Source organism: Eurytemora carolleeae, unplaced genomic scaffold (assembly GCF_000591075.1).
Source record: "Eurytemora carolleeae unplaced genomic scaffold, Eaff_2.0 scaffold713, whole genome shotgun sequence".
Taxonomy (NCBI): Eukaryota; Metazoa; Arthropoda; class Copepoda; order Calanoida; family Temoridae; genus Eurytemora; species Eurytemora carolleeae.
The window spans coordinates 15,865-33,768 of NW_019396600.1; the positions used below are offsets into that span (position 1 = coordinate 15,865).

The window sequence follows — 17,904 nt, forward strand, 5'->3', positions numbered from 1 at the left end:
CGGCCAAACCAAATATTTACTTTCATGGGTTTGGCGGGACACCAAGCACAGGGTGTCTAGCCAATCCATTAGTGATCCAAGAGAAACTTTACTAAATGTAAAGGATAATATAAAAGAAAATTCTTTGCTACTTTTTGCAACAAATTCACAGATTGAAGTTTTTTACTTTAAAATTAAAATCAGTTTACTTAAACAAACAAAACATTTACTAATTTTAGAAAATACAAATTTATGAATAAATTGCAAAAAATGGATGGAAAATCAAAAATTAAAATTTCTCTGGGACCATTAAAGAGCATGGAGGCCAAATCCTCTAACACTTAATATTTGTCGTCTTCAATATTATACTTTGTACAGTGTGCACACAACAAACAAAAACTACAAACATGTTCAAGGATTTGTTCATAAAAATTATAAAACTTGATAAAAATTGGCATGCCGACGTTTTTCAATCAGTATTTATTGAGAGAAGAATTGTTTTATAAAGAAACTAACTAAAGGGCCCATGTTACCCCTGGAAAAATTTTTTTTTTTAAATGTTTGAAAAGAAAAGTTTAGAATTTTTCTTAACCTATAAAACCCCCCGGCCACCCATGAGTGTCCACAAAATAAATCAGCCCAATTGGTCCAGCCATTTGACCGGCTATAGGGAACACATATATGAATGTCTTGTTTTTTATAAAGAAATAAATTATTTACGTACCGATATGTAGGGCTGGGCAAACGAAATGGAGTTTTTGAAAATAAACTTAACATAAAAAAATAATTAATGGCTCCTTGACGGCTCAATTTCTCAAATGTTTGCCGTTAATGTCGTTAATAATATTGAGATTGTGAACTAACAATAGCCTAAAAAAGGAAAACAAATGTTCTGTTTACAGGTAAAAGAGAAAGGCTGTCTGAAAAAAAAGAATTTAACGATTTTAACTAACCATTAACGAATGGTTAGAAAAAGTCCTAGCTGTAAGAAACAAAATTAGGTTTGAACTTTTGAGTTTTTACATGTTTACAACTTTTTTTAGATAATGCTCTTACACTAATTTCAAGTGGACAACATAATATTTGCTTTCATTGGTTTACAATCCATGAAGGTGTTTTAAACAAACTTCTAAACAAAATTAATATTAGTTGTTAGCCAAACAAAATATTTATTTGCTTAGGTAAAATTGGTTTAATTTTGATTTCCAGAACAATTTGGTCAATGAAATATCCAGTAATTGGTATGAGTTGCAAATTATTCAGAAAGATAAAATCCATTGAAATTATTAAAACAAATTTAAATTGACTGAGTTATATCCAAAAAACCATTAAAAATGTAATTTTTCTAAAAAAACGAGCATTTTTTTTTAAATTTCAACGGATCCGAGTTCTCTGATTGAAAACGAAGATATTGATATGAAACAACATAATTTCATGATTTTTTTTTTAATTTCTTTGATTTAAAAAAAAAACTTTGGTAGCGATTATATCCTAGAATTTAAGATGTTTAGACCTAAAATTTTCAGGATTTACTCACAAGTCACAGTATGTAGTGCAATTAGAAAAGTTACCGCGCTCATCGCGCGAGCCATTTTTGAGAACTAGTAATCATTTCTGGACACCTTACTGGCCATTTTAGTGATATTCAAGAGCAGAGAATGTTAGTTAATATTATTTTTTTACGTCAAGAACTCTTTCTCAGTAAAATAATTCTGAACTAAGTTGAGGGACAAAATGTTTCTCAAAACCAGTAAAAAAGCTTTTCACGGACAAAATTAAGACCTCTTTAGATTCAATTCTGGGTTTTAGTTCTACAGTGATAACCAGAAAACTCTGGAATAGAAAGACGACTTTTAGACTTTAATTATGATTTTAAATGGTCCAATGAACACGAGACACATCAATTGTGCAGTTTACACAGACCTGTTTTACTTTATAATTGACTTAAAAAGCAATTCGAAAAACTATTTGGTTTAAACCAACATGAAATACACTTAATTTTTGATTTATTGTCGTCTTTCAATTCCATAATTTTATGGTGCTCACGGTAAATATATTTTTCAAAACCCTTTAGAGATTTTATCTTTTAGAAGATCCCACACATTTTTAAAATTTGATTCCAATTTGTCAAAATTTAAATCCTGAAATTGAGTTTTATTCCCCCAGTTCTTGACATATTTAAATATCAGGATAAAGAGTTAGTGTAAAAATATTAATATTTATGTCCAATCTGATGTTTGGTACTTTGCTAAAGGATCTCAATATTAAATTTGAATTGTTTATTAAAATATCAATAACTGTACTTCTTCATTTATAGAGGGGCAGGTCAGATTTACAACTTTAGCTTCATCAAGGAGGATTGAGGTATTCGAAAAAAAAAAATTTCTGGTTTAAAATTGATTATTTTCAAAAGCGACATTAAAAATTTGTTATAGTTACTCAGAAAGGAAATTTTCAGAATGTAACACATTTTGAGAGAGAAAAACGACAATATCTTTTATGCATTGTTACTCAAATAGAGATTTAAAGGGCTCTATTGTAAATCAGACTTTATAAGTGGTTTTAACTTAAAACTAAAGTATTTGAAAATAATTTGAAATCCTTCAGGGTTAAAAAATATACACATTTAAAAAAAATGTGCCTATTGTTGTTTCACACATCATATCAACATAGCCTGGTTCATATCTAAGTTTCAATTTTATTCAAGAAAAAGAAACAAAATGAATTCTTTTAAAATTGTAAAATCCAAACTGATGTAATCTTAAACTCATAAATGTTTAACTTCTCAGAAATCATCAATTTATAAAATACATTTTGTTCTTTCATGAAAGTTTTAAATGCTTTTAATGTTCTAATTATTTTTGCATTCTGATAGTATTGTGTGAAACAAAAAGATTGAAAAGTACCTCACACATTAAATGTATGATTACACACATGTTAGTAAACTATCAACCACAAAAAATAGCTACTTACAATTCAAAGATGAGAACCATTTCATCCTCATCTTCAAAGGCATCATGAAGGTTAATAAGTTTGCAGTGATGTAGATGATTCATTATGTCAATCTCCTTACGGATCAGAGCCTTCTCCATGGCATGTCCAATCGGAATGAATTTTGCTGCATAAACATGGCTAGTTTTTAACTCTCTGCATCTATGAACAACTCCAAAGGCACCAGTTCCTATTTCTTCGAGAATATCATAATGGTCGTATACACTATCCTGAGTCTTGATTTCCACAGGTTGAGGAATATATTTGGCATAAATGTCAAATACAAATTGGTCGTAGTCCTTAACCTCACATTTTTGGCCTCTGATCTTCTTTCCAGTGTCTGGGTCAATCTTATACTGAGTCCTTGCTGTTTTCTTCTTAAGAATTCCCTTGGTTTGACAAATTCCAGACTCATCACTTGGATCTGATCGTCCATAGACATTTTCTGCAAAAACTCTAAATTTGTATTCATTTCCAGGAATCAAGTTAGTCACAGGCATAAGTGTAAACCTAGTGTGTCCAACTCTACACCAGCTTGTCATTGGAAGCTCCTGCTTTTCTACCACATAGTTGGTAATTGAAGAACCACCATCCCAGCTTGGAACTTGCCATTCCAAAACTAAAGAATCAGTTCCAATCTGGCTAGTCTGTGGCCACCTTGGAGGATCAGGACGATCAGAAATATTTACATTGATAAGAGCAAAATCGGTTCCAAGCTCATTATCAGCAGTGATTGTATATGGACCACTGTCATCTTTAGAGCAATCCATAATTGTTAGAAGAGCATGACGTTCCTCAGTTTTCACTTGGAAGTGAGCTCCACTCTCAACAAACTCATTGTCCTTCTTCCATGAAATTCTTGGCTTGGGGTTTCCAGTGAAAGGTACTTTAATAACTGCATTCTCACCCTTATCAAAGAATGCAGAGTCTCTGAATCTTGGAGGAACATTAAGTCTAGGTGGTTGTTTGATTTTAAGCTCTGCCTTTGATGATTTGGTGCCTCCACTGTTAGATGCACGGCATGTATAAGTATCCTCATCCTCTCCAAATACATTCTTAACTGTAAGGAAGTAACTGGTTCCAATCTGTGTAATTTCATGCTTACCACTATTAAACAGTTCTCGGGCTCCTTTGTACCATGTAACCTTTGGTTTAGGTATTCCAGTGAGCTTGCACTCAAACTGACCATCCTTATCCTCAATAGCAGCAATGTCCTTCAAAGGAGCAATGATCTCTGGAGGTTGTGGCTCATCTGGATCCTTAGCAACCACTTGTTGTGAGTTAGGTGATGCTGCACTCACACCAATGTCATTTTCAGCAAAAATCCTGAATTCATAGGATCTTCCTTCAATAAGGTTAGAGATATTGAATTGAGTTGCTGAGTGAAGGTATTGATTGACTCTCTGCCAGATGTCAAGTCCTATTTCTCTCTTTTCAATCCAGTATCCCTTAATTCTGGAACCTCCATCCATCTCAGGTCTATCCCAAGAAAGATTGACAAAGTCACCACCAACGGCAACAATGGAAGGTTTGCCGGGAGCTGATGGAGGATCATGAGGAGGTTTAGCTCTGATTGGATTAACTCCATCAAGTGGAGGTCCAGTACCATTGACATTAGCTGCCAATATTCTAAAGAGATACTCCTGGCCTTCTGTAAGCCCTTGGACTGCAAAGTTTGTGCTTTTGCAAAAACTAGCAATGACTATCCATTCATTATGGCGAATGTCACGTCTCTCCACAACATAATGAGTAATCTTGGAGCCTCCATCATAGTCAGGTGGATTCCAAGCAAGCTTGCATGTATGGCTTGTAATCTCTGAAACCTCAAGAGGTGCAATAGGTGCTCCAGGAAGTCCAGAAATGTAAACCATAAAAGATTCTTCAGTTGAACCACTGGAATTCGAGACTTTTACAGTATACTTGCCAGCATCCTCCTTTTTGATGTCTCTCATAAAAATTATAAGGAACTCATCAAACAGTGTCATCTTAACTCTAGAGTTATCAACAAGTTCTTCACCATTTCTGAATATTTTGACAACAAATGGCATATCTCCTGACCATTTCACCTTGATCTTAGTGTTGTCTCCTTCAGGCAGATGTAATTCACTTGGAATGTATTCAATCCTAGGAGGAGCACCAACTTTCACCCTGCAGCTGGAAGTGGTGAATCCCATAGAGTTGTAAGCTTGGCAGGAGTATTCCCCATCATCAATCTCCCAAATTTCTTCAATGATCATCATGAAGAAAGAACTCTTATCAGTTTTCTTTTCTTCAAACTTAACTCTTCCAGGGTGTTCTGTAACCTCTCTTCCATTTCTTAGCCATCTTGCACTGGGTTTTGGCTTTCCTGTGACTTCAGTCTCTAGACAAAGTCTCTTACCTAATCCTACACCACAGTTGTGAAGTCCCTTTACAAACTCAGGAACTGTACCATCAGAAATCTCTTGTACTTTAACAGGGCTGCTAGGCATTGATGGATCGCTTTTACCTGCAGAATTGACTGCAAGGATTCTGAACTCATAATCAGAGTTATTGGTGAGATTGATAGCTGTATAAGATAGATCTGTAATATTGTAATCATTGATTCTATACCACATTCCACTGCCCTCTTTAGCTTCAACAATATATCCAGTGATCTTTGCACCCCCATCATAAGCAGGAACAGACCATTTAAGATCAACATAACTCTTGCCAACTTTGGTAACAATGGGAGAACCTGGAGGACCAGGGGGATTTGCTTTAGCCTTAAGCTCAAATGATCCTGATGGTTGAGATGGTCTGCTGTCTCCTGCAGCATTTGTTGCCTTAATTTGGAACTCGTAAGTGCTTCCGGTGACAAGGCCAGATACAGTATATGTCTGGGATTTGACTAATGCCCCAGTTGCAGAAATCCATATTGCCTCACTAACCTCTCTGTATTCAACCCTATAACCTTGAATCTTACTTCCTCCATCAGAATATGGCCTCTCCCACTGTAGATTCACAGCAGAAGTAGTTTCTGCCACAGCCTTTGGTCTTCCTGGAGGATCAGGCACTGTAAAGGGGAATTTAGCAGTTATTGGTTCATCAATTTCTGTAGGATCAGACAAGCCATATTGATTTTCAGCTCTAATTCTAAAACTATACTTCTTGTTTGGCTCAAGACCAATAACTTCATAATGAAGACCTCTGACAAAGCTGCATGCTTTTGTCCAGAAACCTCCGGAGACATCATATTTCTCAACAATGTAGTTTGTGATGTTGGAACCTCCATCATCAGAGGGCTGTCTCCATGAGAGTGTGCATGTCTCTGGAGTGATATCATAAGCATCAATAGGTTTCTGGGGTGGCCCAGGTCTATCCACAACAAGTACCTTGCATGTTGCTTGATCGCTGCCCTCAGAATTAGTAAGCTGAATATTGTATGTTCCTGTATCAGATCTTTTGGCCTTCTTGTTGTAAAACTTAGCTTCATAGCTGTTAAGCTCCAAAGATATTCTTGTATCCTGGGAAATTTCATATCCATTTATGCTCCAGTGAGATTTTGGTTGAGGAGATGCAACAAATGGAACAGTAATGCTGATTTCATGTCCTGCTATAATGGTCATATCCCTTAGGCTTAGATCACTAGTAATCTTAGGAGCACATTTAGCAGGTGAACATCTAATTGGTTCAGATGGTGCGCTCCATGGACCCTGTCCTGCTGCATTTACAGCAGATACTTTAAACTCATAATCATTGTTCTCAGAAAGTCCTGAAACCTTGTAGGTGAGATCATTAATCATGGAGTGGCATCCCTTAGTCCAAGATCCTCCCACCATTCTCTTTTCAATGAAATATCCAAGAATATGAGATCCACCATCCTGTCTAGGTCTTGTCCATTGAATAGTAATAGAATCAGAGGTGGATGACAAATCTCTTGGTTGTCCAGGGGCACCTGGGGGATCAAATGGATGTTTAGCCTTAATAGGTTCATCAGTTTCAGCAGGATCAGATATACCATATTGATTTTCAGCATATATTCTGAATTCATAATCTTTCCCAACCACAAGATTACGTATTCTTGTGTAGCAAGTGGTCACATAGCTGCTAACTTTAGCATAAGTTCCACCAACCTCCCTCTTTTCAACAATATAGTTGGTGATTGGAGATCCACCATTGTCAAAAGGAGCAGACCAGTTGAGGTTGAAAGATTCTCCTGCAAAGTCTGTGGCATAAATTTTTCTTGGTGGTCCAGGCCTATCCAACACAGTTACATGGAAAGTGGCTGTATCATATCCGGAGTCATTCATAAGTTTAAGTCTATAATGTCCAGCATCAGCCTTGGCAGAGTTTCTTACAATTATAGAAACAAACTCTTCAGTAACTTGAATAACAATTCTGACTTCAGAAGAAAGCTCTGTTTCCTCTCGCCAGAACTGAGCGGTTGGCTTGGGGAATCCAGTATAGTTAATATTGACAGAGAAATCTTCTCCAGCTCTGACCTTGATATCCCTGATTCCAGACAAATCAATCTTTGGTTGATTAGGTTGCTCTCCAATTTTGATATTGGGAGTGGGGCGAGAAGGCTCACCTCTGCCAACGTCATTGACTGCACAAACTCTGAAAGAATATTCATCTTTCTCTCTCAACTTCAGAACTGTGTATGTTAGGTCTGCATGAGGATATCCATTAATATCTTCATATTCAGCTTGATCCTTCTGCTTCTTTTGAATGATATATCCCTTAATCTTTGATCCACCATCATTTCTTGGTGGCCTGTAAGACAAACTCACAGTATTCTTGGTGATTCTGTCTGGGTTCAGACCATCTGGTGGTCCCGGGGGGAATTTTTGAACACCAGCTGTCATGGGCTCAGAAGGTCTTGATGGTTGTCCAGGACCAGCTTCATTACAGGCAATTGCTCTGAACTCATATCGTGCTCCCTCTCTCAAGCCAGGAATAATGTAGTTGAGGTTAGGTGTAGGATAATGGTTAACTCTGATCCATTCAGATCCCAATTCTCGCTTTTCAATAAAGTATCCAGAAATGGGTCTTCCACCAGTTTCAGTTGGTGGGCTCCATGTGATGGTTGCACTTGAAGGGGAATAGGCATCAATTTGAGGCTGACCAGGGGGTCCTGGAGGATCATAGGGTGATCTTGCTTCAACATGCTTTCCTTCAAGAGCATCTGACACACCAATCATGTTTTCAGCTCTAATTCTGAAAACATATAACTTGCCTTCAATCAAGCTTCTTGCAGTGTACTCACAGTGAGTTGCATATCCAGGACATGACATCCAATCATTTGATCCATAATCACACTTTTCAATGATATAACCTGTGATATCACAACCACCATCATCATCTGGTACTTGCCACTGAATCTTGATCTGGTCCTTTTCAACATTTTGATACACAACTGGGCCAATAGGAGGACTTGGTCTGTCCACAACAGTAACATACAAGTTTCCAGTATCTTTTCCATATTCATTAGACGCTGTAATCTGGTAGACTCCAGTGTCAAGTCTGTTTGAGTTTTCAATGTAAAATGAAATAAGCTCAGATTTGACCTCACAGTTGAACCTCTTGCTGTGCATAGACTTTCCATCTTTAGAAACTTCTACATTGGGAATTGGGGAACCTACATAGGGGATAAGAACATGAATTTCCTCACCAGCCTTGACTCGTATTCTTTTGCTGAGAACATCAATGTCTAACTTAGGAGCTGCCTTCATTGGGCGGGCTGTCAGAGAAAGGGAAGGATCAGAATGAGGACCAGGTCCTGCTTTGTTGTAAGCTCTGACCTTGTATTCATATTGGTGGCCTTCAGTTACATCAGTATCATGGAACTCTGTCTTGGTGACATTAGATTTAACCTTAATCCATCTTCCACCAAGCATATCTCTTCTTTCAACATCATAAGCAGTAATTTCAGATCCTCCATTATGTGTTGGTGGTTTCCATCCAACTTTGATAAAGTGTTTGTCTGCATCAACTGCAAATGGCCTTCCAGGCTTTCCAGGAACATCAAATTGTGCTTGTGGCATAGCTTCATCTGATGTAGTTGGAGCTCCTCTGCCTTGGGCATTAACAGCAAAGACTCTAAACTCATAGCGATTTCCTTCAAGTAGTCTTGGTACCCTCTGTGTAAACACATTAGCTGCAACATAATTGACAGCAGGAACCCAGCCACCAGCATGATCAAGATCTTTCTTTTCAATAACATAGCTTGTTATATCAGATCCACCATTGTCCTTCGGGGCTTTCCAGGAAATAGTAACAGAGTTGCTGTCAACATCTTCAAACTCAATTGGTCCAGTTGGGGGTCCTGGAACATCCAGAATGTTGAAAAAGAAGGATCCTTTGTCTGATCCTGACTCATTTACTAGCTTTATAACAATATCTCCAGTGTCAGACCTCTTGCAGTTAACAATATGGAAAGTTGTGATGGGTGCAATGGCAGAAACAGTTGTCCTTTCATCTGTTACTAATGGAGTTCCATCAACATACCAGTTAACATTAGGATCTGGACTTCCAATGTACTCAACATCAATGGTGAAGTTGTTTCCAGCCTTGACATTAACATCAGTAAGAGGAGTAAGTATTTTTGGAGCAAGATAGCGGGGTCTAGCTTGAATAGGATCACTAGGTTCTCCAGGAGGAGATTGTCCAGCAGCATTGAAAGCTATTATTCTGAACTGGTAGTACTCTCCTTCTATTAGCTCATCAGCTCTACCCTTGTTAATATCCCTTGAAATGGTAGTGCATTCTCTCCAGGAAGACATTCCTTTAGGTTTTACTTGAATTATGTATCCTTCAATGGGACTTCCGCCATCATTAAGAGGCTTATTCCATGTCAAATCAATAAAGGTTCTGTCCCAATCATATGCAGATGGTCTACCAGGTGCCTCAGGAACATCTGATGCATTTCTTGCAATAAATGATTTGTCCAGAGGAAGTGGATCAGATTCTCCAATGGCATTCACAGCTTTTACCTGCATCAAGTATTCCTTTTTGTGGACTAGGCTTCTGATCACACACTTAAACTCAGTTGTAATCTCTGCCTCAACCCATGATCCTCTGCTAAGATCCATTTTTTCAACAAGATAGTGAGTTATGGGTGATCCTCCATCATCAGGAGAAGCCCCCCAAGCTAAGTTGCAGCTAGAGGCTGTAACTCCAGATAGTTTCAGAGGACCTTCAGGGGCAGCAGGTCTATCAAGAACAGTGACATTAGCCTTTGCAAAGGCAGATCCAAGTTCATTAGTAACTTCCAGAGAGTACAATCCGGCATCTCTTCTTTTCGAGAATGCAATATCTAAAATTGTTTGACGCCTGAGATTTTGAATGTCAAAATGTTCATCACAAACAACTTCTTTCTTGTTGATTCTCCAAATGATCTTTGGTTTAGGTGCAGCCTTGATGGGAATAGTGTAGTTGATCCTCTGTCCAGCACGAACAACCATATCTTGCATTGCTGAAGTGTCAATTTCTGGTTTAACATACCTTGCTTCTGCAGTAATGGGGTCTGAAGGTTCTCCAGGTTCACCTGCACCAGCATCATTTACAGCAATTATCCTAAAGATGTATTCTTCACCTTCTGTAAGTCCTCTGACAGAACCCTTTGGTTGAGGTCCTGGAACCTCTGCTGCTTTCTCCCATAGTCCAAACTTGTTCTTTTTCTCAATGATCCAAGTCTTAATTGCACTTCCACCATCACTTCTAGGTGGGTCCCATTTCAAATCAATTCTGTCAACATCCCAATCTTCTGCAGATGGTTTGCCAGGCTTGCCAGGAAGCTTGTAAGGATCTCTGGCTACAACAGCTTCAGAAGGTCCAATGAGAGGTCCACCCTCTCCTTGGGCATTGACTGCTCTGATTCTAAATTTATATTCATGTTCTTCAATCAAACCTTCAACCTTCAAGAAGAGCTTTCTGGAATCTCCACATGGGACCCATCTCATGTTATCCTGGTCTTGCTTTTCAACAATATAATGCTTAATCTCACTTCCTCCATCATCTTTAGGTAATTTCCAGTGAACAACCATGTAGTCTTTATGAATATCTTTGGGTTCAACTGGACCTTCTGGAGGGCCGGGAACATCCAGAACAATGACATTACATGTGCAAGTGTCAGTTCCATTCTTATTTTTAGCAACAAGCTGATAAACACCATAGTCAGACCTCTTACTTTCACTGATTCTTACAGTTGATCTGTATTCCTCATTGTGTATCATTAGTCTCATGCCATCATCAAGACCTGAACCATCCTTGGTCCATGTCTTCATTGGAGGTGGCTCACCATCAACAGGAACATTAATGTTCAAAGGTTCTCCTGCCAAAATCTTGATGTCCATCATTGAGTTTCGGTCAATTCTTGGTGCAGCGTTCTTGGGTCTTGCTCTGTGTGGAATAGAAGGATCAGAAGGTTCAGACTCTCCAGCTTTGTTATAAGCTTTGACTCGGAATTCATAAACAACACCTTCAACCAATCCCTTAACTTTTCCAACAGGAACCTCTCCCTCAGTTTTTGCACAAGTTTCCCATCTTGCATTGTAAGTGTCTTTCTTTTCAATAATGTATCCAGCAATTGTACTGCCTCCATCCCATTCTGGTTTGTCCCATTCAAGTTCAACCCAGGGAGTATCAAAATCAATAACCTTGGGTCTTCCAGGTTTGGATGGAACTTCAAAGGGATTTTTAGCTTGATATGCACCAGAGGTTTCAAGAGGTTCACTCTTTCCTTCCTTATTGACAGCTCTGACTCTAAACCTGTAGTAATGGTTTTCAGTAAGGCTTTGCACATCATATGTTGTTACAGCTCCCAGGGTTTCCCCAATCTGGGTCCATCTTGCAGAGGCACTCTCATCACACATCTCAACTATGTAATACTGAATAGCCATGCCTCCATCATCCTTGGGGGCTTTCCATTCCAATGTACAGTCACTTGCAGTCATGTTCTTAACTCTAAGTGGTCCAATTGGAGCACTTGGTACATCTAGAACAGTGACTTGCACCTCAGCTGAATCAAAACCATTACTGTTTCTTGCAGTTAATGTCATCATTCCATTTTCCTTCCTTGTTGCTGCACGCACAATAAGCTTGATGTTGTGATGAGTTTGGACAATCTTGATCTTTTCAGTAACAGTTATTTCCTCTTGGTTTATCATCCATTTCTTTTCAGGGATAGGCTCTCCACTGACATTAATGTCAAAGCTAAAGGTTTCTCCAGCCTTGCACCTGACTTCATTCATGTTTGTACGATCAATCTTGGGAGGAAGATTTCTAGCTTTGCAGGTTACTGGTCCAACTTCATTAGAAGGCTGGCTTGCTCCTCCAGCATTGATTGCCTTGACTCTAAACTCATAAGTTTCACCCTCAGTAAGGTTGGGAACAGTGCACTTAGTAAAGGTTCCAGGTACTTCATGGGCTCTTGTCCATTTACCAGATGAATCTTTCTTCTCAATTAGATAATTGGTGATTTCAGATCCTCCGTCATCTCTGGGGTGTTCCCATTTGAGATCAACAGAGTCCTGGTCCCAGTCAACCAGCTCCAGATGAATTGGAGGACCAGGTTCACCAAAGGGATCCTTAGCAACTATCTCATCCTTCATGGTGCAAGGATCTGATTCTCCTTCTTCATTGATTGCGCTTACTCTGAACTTATATCTCTTCATGTGGGTCAGGCCCTTGACAACAATTTGGCAATCTTCAGATCTCCCACATGGAATCCAGAGGCCAGTTTCTACATCCATCTTTTCCACTTGATAATATTCAATGGGGCAGCCACCATCATCCTTTGGCCTTCTCCAAGACAGACTGCAGCCTACACATTATCATTAATCATTATTATTATTACTATAACATTATTGTAATTGTTTTGGAATTTCAAGATGAAAACAGAAAAGTCCTGCTAGTTTTTTTAGTGTAATCATTTTTTGAACAAAATTTTAACAAAATTACCCGTTGAGCATATGTCTGATGTCTTCAGCTCCTCTGGAGGTCCTGGTTTGTCAAGAACTCTTAGATTTACAGTGACTTGATCCTTTCCACATTGGTTCTTGGCCAAAATCTCGTACTGTCCTTGGTCATTCCTTCTGCAGCTTCTTATCACCATCTTTGTGTTGTACGGAACATTTGTGATTATCATGGATTTATCTGTTCTGGAATCAATAAGTTCACTTTCATGCCTCCAGGTTACTGTTGCTGGTGGTTCACCAATGATATTAGCATCAAACTTAAGCATGTCACCGGCAGAGACAGTAATGTCTTTTAGGTTTTTACGATCAATCTTTGGGGGAAGGAATCTTGCTCTTGCTTCCTTAGGTCTTGAGGGTTGACCAGGTTCACTGGGTCCAGCTTTGTTCAGAGCAATAATTCTAAACTGATATTCATCTCCTTCAGTTAGACCATGAACACTTCCCTTCTTCCGATTTCCTTCTATTTGCTGGCAAACAACCCATTCTGAGCTGTGACGCACCTTCTTTTCAATAATATATCCAGTGATTGGGGAGCCTCCATCATCAATAGGTTCCTTCCACTCCAGATCCATATGGGACTCACTCCAGTCAACAATCTCTGGAACACTTGGTGGCATGGGAACTGTAAATGGATCTTTGGCAATGATAGGCTTCATTGATTTCAAATTTGCAGATTCTCCTTCTTCATTAACTGCTCTAACTCTGAACTCATATTCCTTGCCAGGCTCAAGATCTTTGCATTCAATATCACAAGATGGACTGGTTCCTACTGGGGACCAGATACCTGTATCAGTATCATACTTTTCAACAATATAGTATTCAATGGGCAAGCCTCCATCATCCTTTGGAGGTTTCCAGTGAAGTTTACATCCATTTTTGTGAATTCCATTAATTTCCAAAGGACCCTCAGGAGGTCCAGGGGGGCCAATAACATAAACTCTAACTTCTGCTGCATCTTTTCCATGCATATTGACAGCATTAATGAGATAAATTCCATCATCTTTCCTAGTGGCCTCATCAACATAGAAGCAAGTTTTATAGGGTTTATGAGTGATCTTTCTGGTTTCAGTGTCACTGAGAGTTTTTCCATCCTTAGACCATGTAGTGTCTGGTGCAGGCTCTCCTTGAATATCTACTTTGAAATCTAAAGATTCTCCAACTCTAATGGTAATTTCTCTCAAGGATTTTCTGTCAATCCTTGGTTTCAGTGCCTTATACTTGCACTTGAGATTGTCAGATTCTGGGCCAGGAGGTCCAACACCTCCTGCATTCTGAGCACGAACACGGAAGTTATAGGTTTGTCCAACTTCAACTCCAGTTGCTTTTCCACGCTCAAGCTGCTCTTTAGTTTCTCCACATTTTGTCCAAGTGTCATCATTTGAGTTGCGCTTTTCAATGATGTAGTTGAAAATTCTGGAACCTCCATCATTTTTGGGTGGGGCCCATTTAAGTTCAAAGAAGTCATAATCATAATCCACACACTCAGGTTTGCCTGGTGGGCCTGGAGGATCATAGGGATTTTTAGCAAGGACACTATCAGAGCTTGTCAGGTAGCCTGACTCACCTTCAGCATTAACAGCCTTTATTCTGAACAAATACTCATGACCTTCCTCAAGTCCTTCAATAGTAATTCTCAAGCTTTTAGTTTTACCACATGGAACCCAAGCTTCATCACCAACCTCCATCTTTTCAATAATGTAGTGAGTAATTGGAGACCCTCCATCATCCTTGGGAACCTTCCATAGAATAGAGCATCTGTCAGCAAAGATATCTTCATAAATGACTGGTCCTTGGGGAACATCTGGTGGTCCAACACATAGAACCTCAAGATCAGCTTCATCTCTGCCGTTCTTATTGATAGCTTTGAGTGTGTAAGTACCCGTGTACTCACGTTTAGCAGCAACAACATGGAACACTGTTTTGTGAGATTCATAGTTGATGTTAAGATGGATTGAAGATTTGATTTCAGTTTTACCCAGCCACCAGGTTTTATCTGGATCAGGTTCACCAGAAACCTTAATGTTAAGTTTCAAGGGTTCTCCAACCTTCACCCTAACTGGATCCATGTTGGTTCTATCAATGATTGGAGGAGCATTTCTAGTACAGCATGTGACTTCATTTGAGGGTTCAGAAGGCTGTCCTGGTCCTGCCCTGTTAACTGCCTTTACTCTGAATTTATACTTGCTATGTTCAGTTAGATCAGTTACCTTAGCATAACAATCATCAGTGTCAGTGTCCATTGCCTTAATCCATTTGGAGCTAAACTCCTCTTGTTTCTCAACAATATAATGAGTTATCCTGGAACCTCCATCATCTTGAGGTGGTTCCCATTTCATTTTCACCCATTTTCTGTCCCAATCCTCAATAGATGGTTTTTCAGGAGGACCAGGGGGATCATATGGGTTCTTGGCAAGAATTGCTGCATCGGCTTCCAGAGGTTCACTCTCACCCTGTCCATTTACTGCTTTGACTCTAAACAAATAAAAGCAGCCTTCATTCAGACCTTCTACATCAAACTCACAAGTTTTACCCTCTGTTTCTCCACATGGTAACCAAACACCTTTCTCTGTGTCCATTTTCTCTACAATGTAGTACTTTACTGGATCTCCACCATCATCCTTTGGTGGTTTCCAGTCTAGATGGCAAGAATGGGATGTGATGTTGGAGACCTCAAGAGGTCCCATGGGTTTTCCTGGAACTCCAACCACAAGAACATCACACTCTGCTTCATCTGAGCCTTGATCATTCTTGGCTGTAATTTTGTAGATACCAGTATCTTTTCTGGTGCATTTTCTAACCACAAGAGAAGTGTGTCTGTCTTCAATATTGATGTCTAGGTTGTATCTGTCATCCGCTGTTAGTTTGTCTCCATTTGGAAGGAACCAGACAACATTGGGATCAGGTTCACCTACAAAATCTGCCTCAATCCTTAGCATTTGATCAACATGAAGAACCTTCTTCTGAAGTGTTTTCCTGTCAATTCTTGGCTTCATGAACCTAATCTTGGCCTTGATTGTTTTTGATGGGTCGCTTGGTTCTGAAGGTCCTGCAGCATTGCAAGCAATAACTCTAAATTCATATTCATGATTTTCAACTATAATTGGTGCAGAGCATTTGCCCTCTAGAGTTCCTGCTTTAGTTTTGAAAGCTTCTTTCCAGGCTCTTTTGTCCTTATCTCTTATCTCAATGATATATTCAGTAAGAGGAGATCCTCCATCACTTGATGGCACTTTCCACTTGAGATCACAGAAGTCTGGACCCCAATCCAAGGGAGTAGGAGCATCAGGCTTGCTTGGAGGATCAAAGGGGTTCTTGGCTATGATGGATTCATCTCCTTCAAGATCAGGAGATTCTCCATCTTTATTGACAGCTCTCACTCTAAACTTGTATTCCTTTCCTTCGCTCAATGGTTTAACAGTATGCTCGCAGGTAGTAGATGTTCCAGCTGGAAGCCATTGACCAGTCAGTGGATCTAGTTTCTCAATTTCATAATATTCAATTGGAGATCCGCCATCATCTTTAGGAGGTTTCCATTTCAGCTTACAACTGTTCTTAGTAATATCAAATGGAGTTAAAGGCCCCTCTGGGGCAGAAGGTTTACCCTTGATAACTATTTCCACATCTGCTTCATCCTCACCTGAGTTGTTCTTTGCTTTGATGGTGTATTTTCCAATCATATTCCTTTTTGCAGGAATTAGCATTAGTTTTGTATGGTAAGAGCTATGAGCTACCTTAATCATCTCAGTGCTTTTGATCTCCTCTCCATTGAAGAACCATTTCTTCTCAGGATCAGGTTCTCCAGACACATCAACTTCAATAACAACTTGTTGGTTTACTTTAACTACTTTCTGGTCAAGATTGGTACGATCAATCTTTGGTGGAGCAAATCTTGCCTTCATGAAGTGAGGAGTGGTTGACTCACTAGGCTCACCTAGCCCAGCTTTATTCTCTGCCTTTACCCTGAACTCATATTTCTTTCCAGGAGTAAGATCTTTTACCTCACCATCTGGGTACTTCTTTGCTTTTACTTTGGGTCCTACAACCCAATTGTCAGTGCCATACTCCCTGTACTCAATGGTGTAGTGGGTAACTGGGGCACCATTTTCTCTTAAAGGGGGAGACCATTTTAATTTAACCGAATTTTCTGTCCAGTCGGTCACCTCTGGTAGTCCTGGAGGTCCTGGTGGATCAAAAGGATCCTTGATCATTACTGCATCATCAGGGCCTTCAAGCCAATCAGAATCTCCTTCCTCATTTCTAGCCTTGACTCTGAATTTGACCTTCTTGCCTGTTTCAAGGTTACCGAGTTCCAGTTCTGTCTTGTCTCCATCAGTTTCTCCGCAGGGAGACCATTTCCCAGTTTCAGTATCCAGTTTTTCAAGGATATATTTCTGAACAGGTTTTCCTCCATCATCTGCAGGGGGCTTCCATTTTATTCTACATCCTTCTTTGTGTACATCTGCTACTTCAAGATCTCTTGGAGGACCTGGAGGGCCAAGTACAACAAACTCCACCTCAGCCTCATCCTTTCCATGCTCATTCACTGCCCTGATCAAATACATGCCAGTCATTTTTCTGACAGTGTTCTTGATCTCAATGCTGGTAAAGTAGTCAACATTTGTGATTGTAGCATTGGAGTCTTCAGCAAGGTTTCTTGCCTTGAAGTACCAGGAAACCTTTGCAGCAGGTTCACCATCAACTGGAAGATTCTCAAATTTCAAAACTTTGCCAGTCCTTGTCCAGATTTTGTCCTTGTAAAGGTAGTCTCGGTCAATGATGGGAGGATCTAAAAATAAAAAAAAGGTGTTAAAAGGTTATAAATGAAGAGAATGTTAACTAACCTATAGTTCGAAAATTATTTAAATTGAGACATAAGACTGTAGTTGTGCATGATATTTAGACTGTAAACTGTACAGTATATACTGTTGTCTGTATAATGTAGGCTGTTGTCTAATAAAATAAAGTTCTCTGTAGTTTGTAGTCTGCTACCTGT

General features: G+C 39.2%; 1 protein-coding gene across 5 annotated transcripts in view; it reads right to left on the reverse strand.

Moving 5' to 3' along the window:
• The window catches only part of LOC111706119 (twitchin), a 41,023-nt gene that overhangs the window by 8,510 nt on the left and 14,609 nt on the right, over positions 1-17,904 (reverse strand). For all 5 annotated transcript variants that reach the window (XM_023478896.1, XM_023478894.1, XM_023478895.1 and 2 more), the window contains 2 exons: positions 12,895-17,697; positions 2,953-12,757 (listed from right to left, as the gene is read on the reverse strand). In XM_023478896.1, the coding sequence (XP_023334664.1) occupies positions 2,953-12,757; positions 12,895-17,697 (14,608 nt within the window). The remainder of the gene's footprint in view (positions 1-2,952; positions 12,758-12,894; positions 17,698-17,904) is intronic.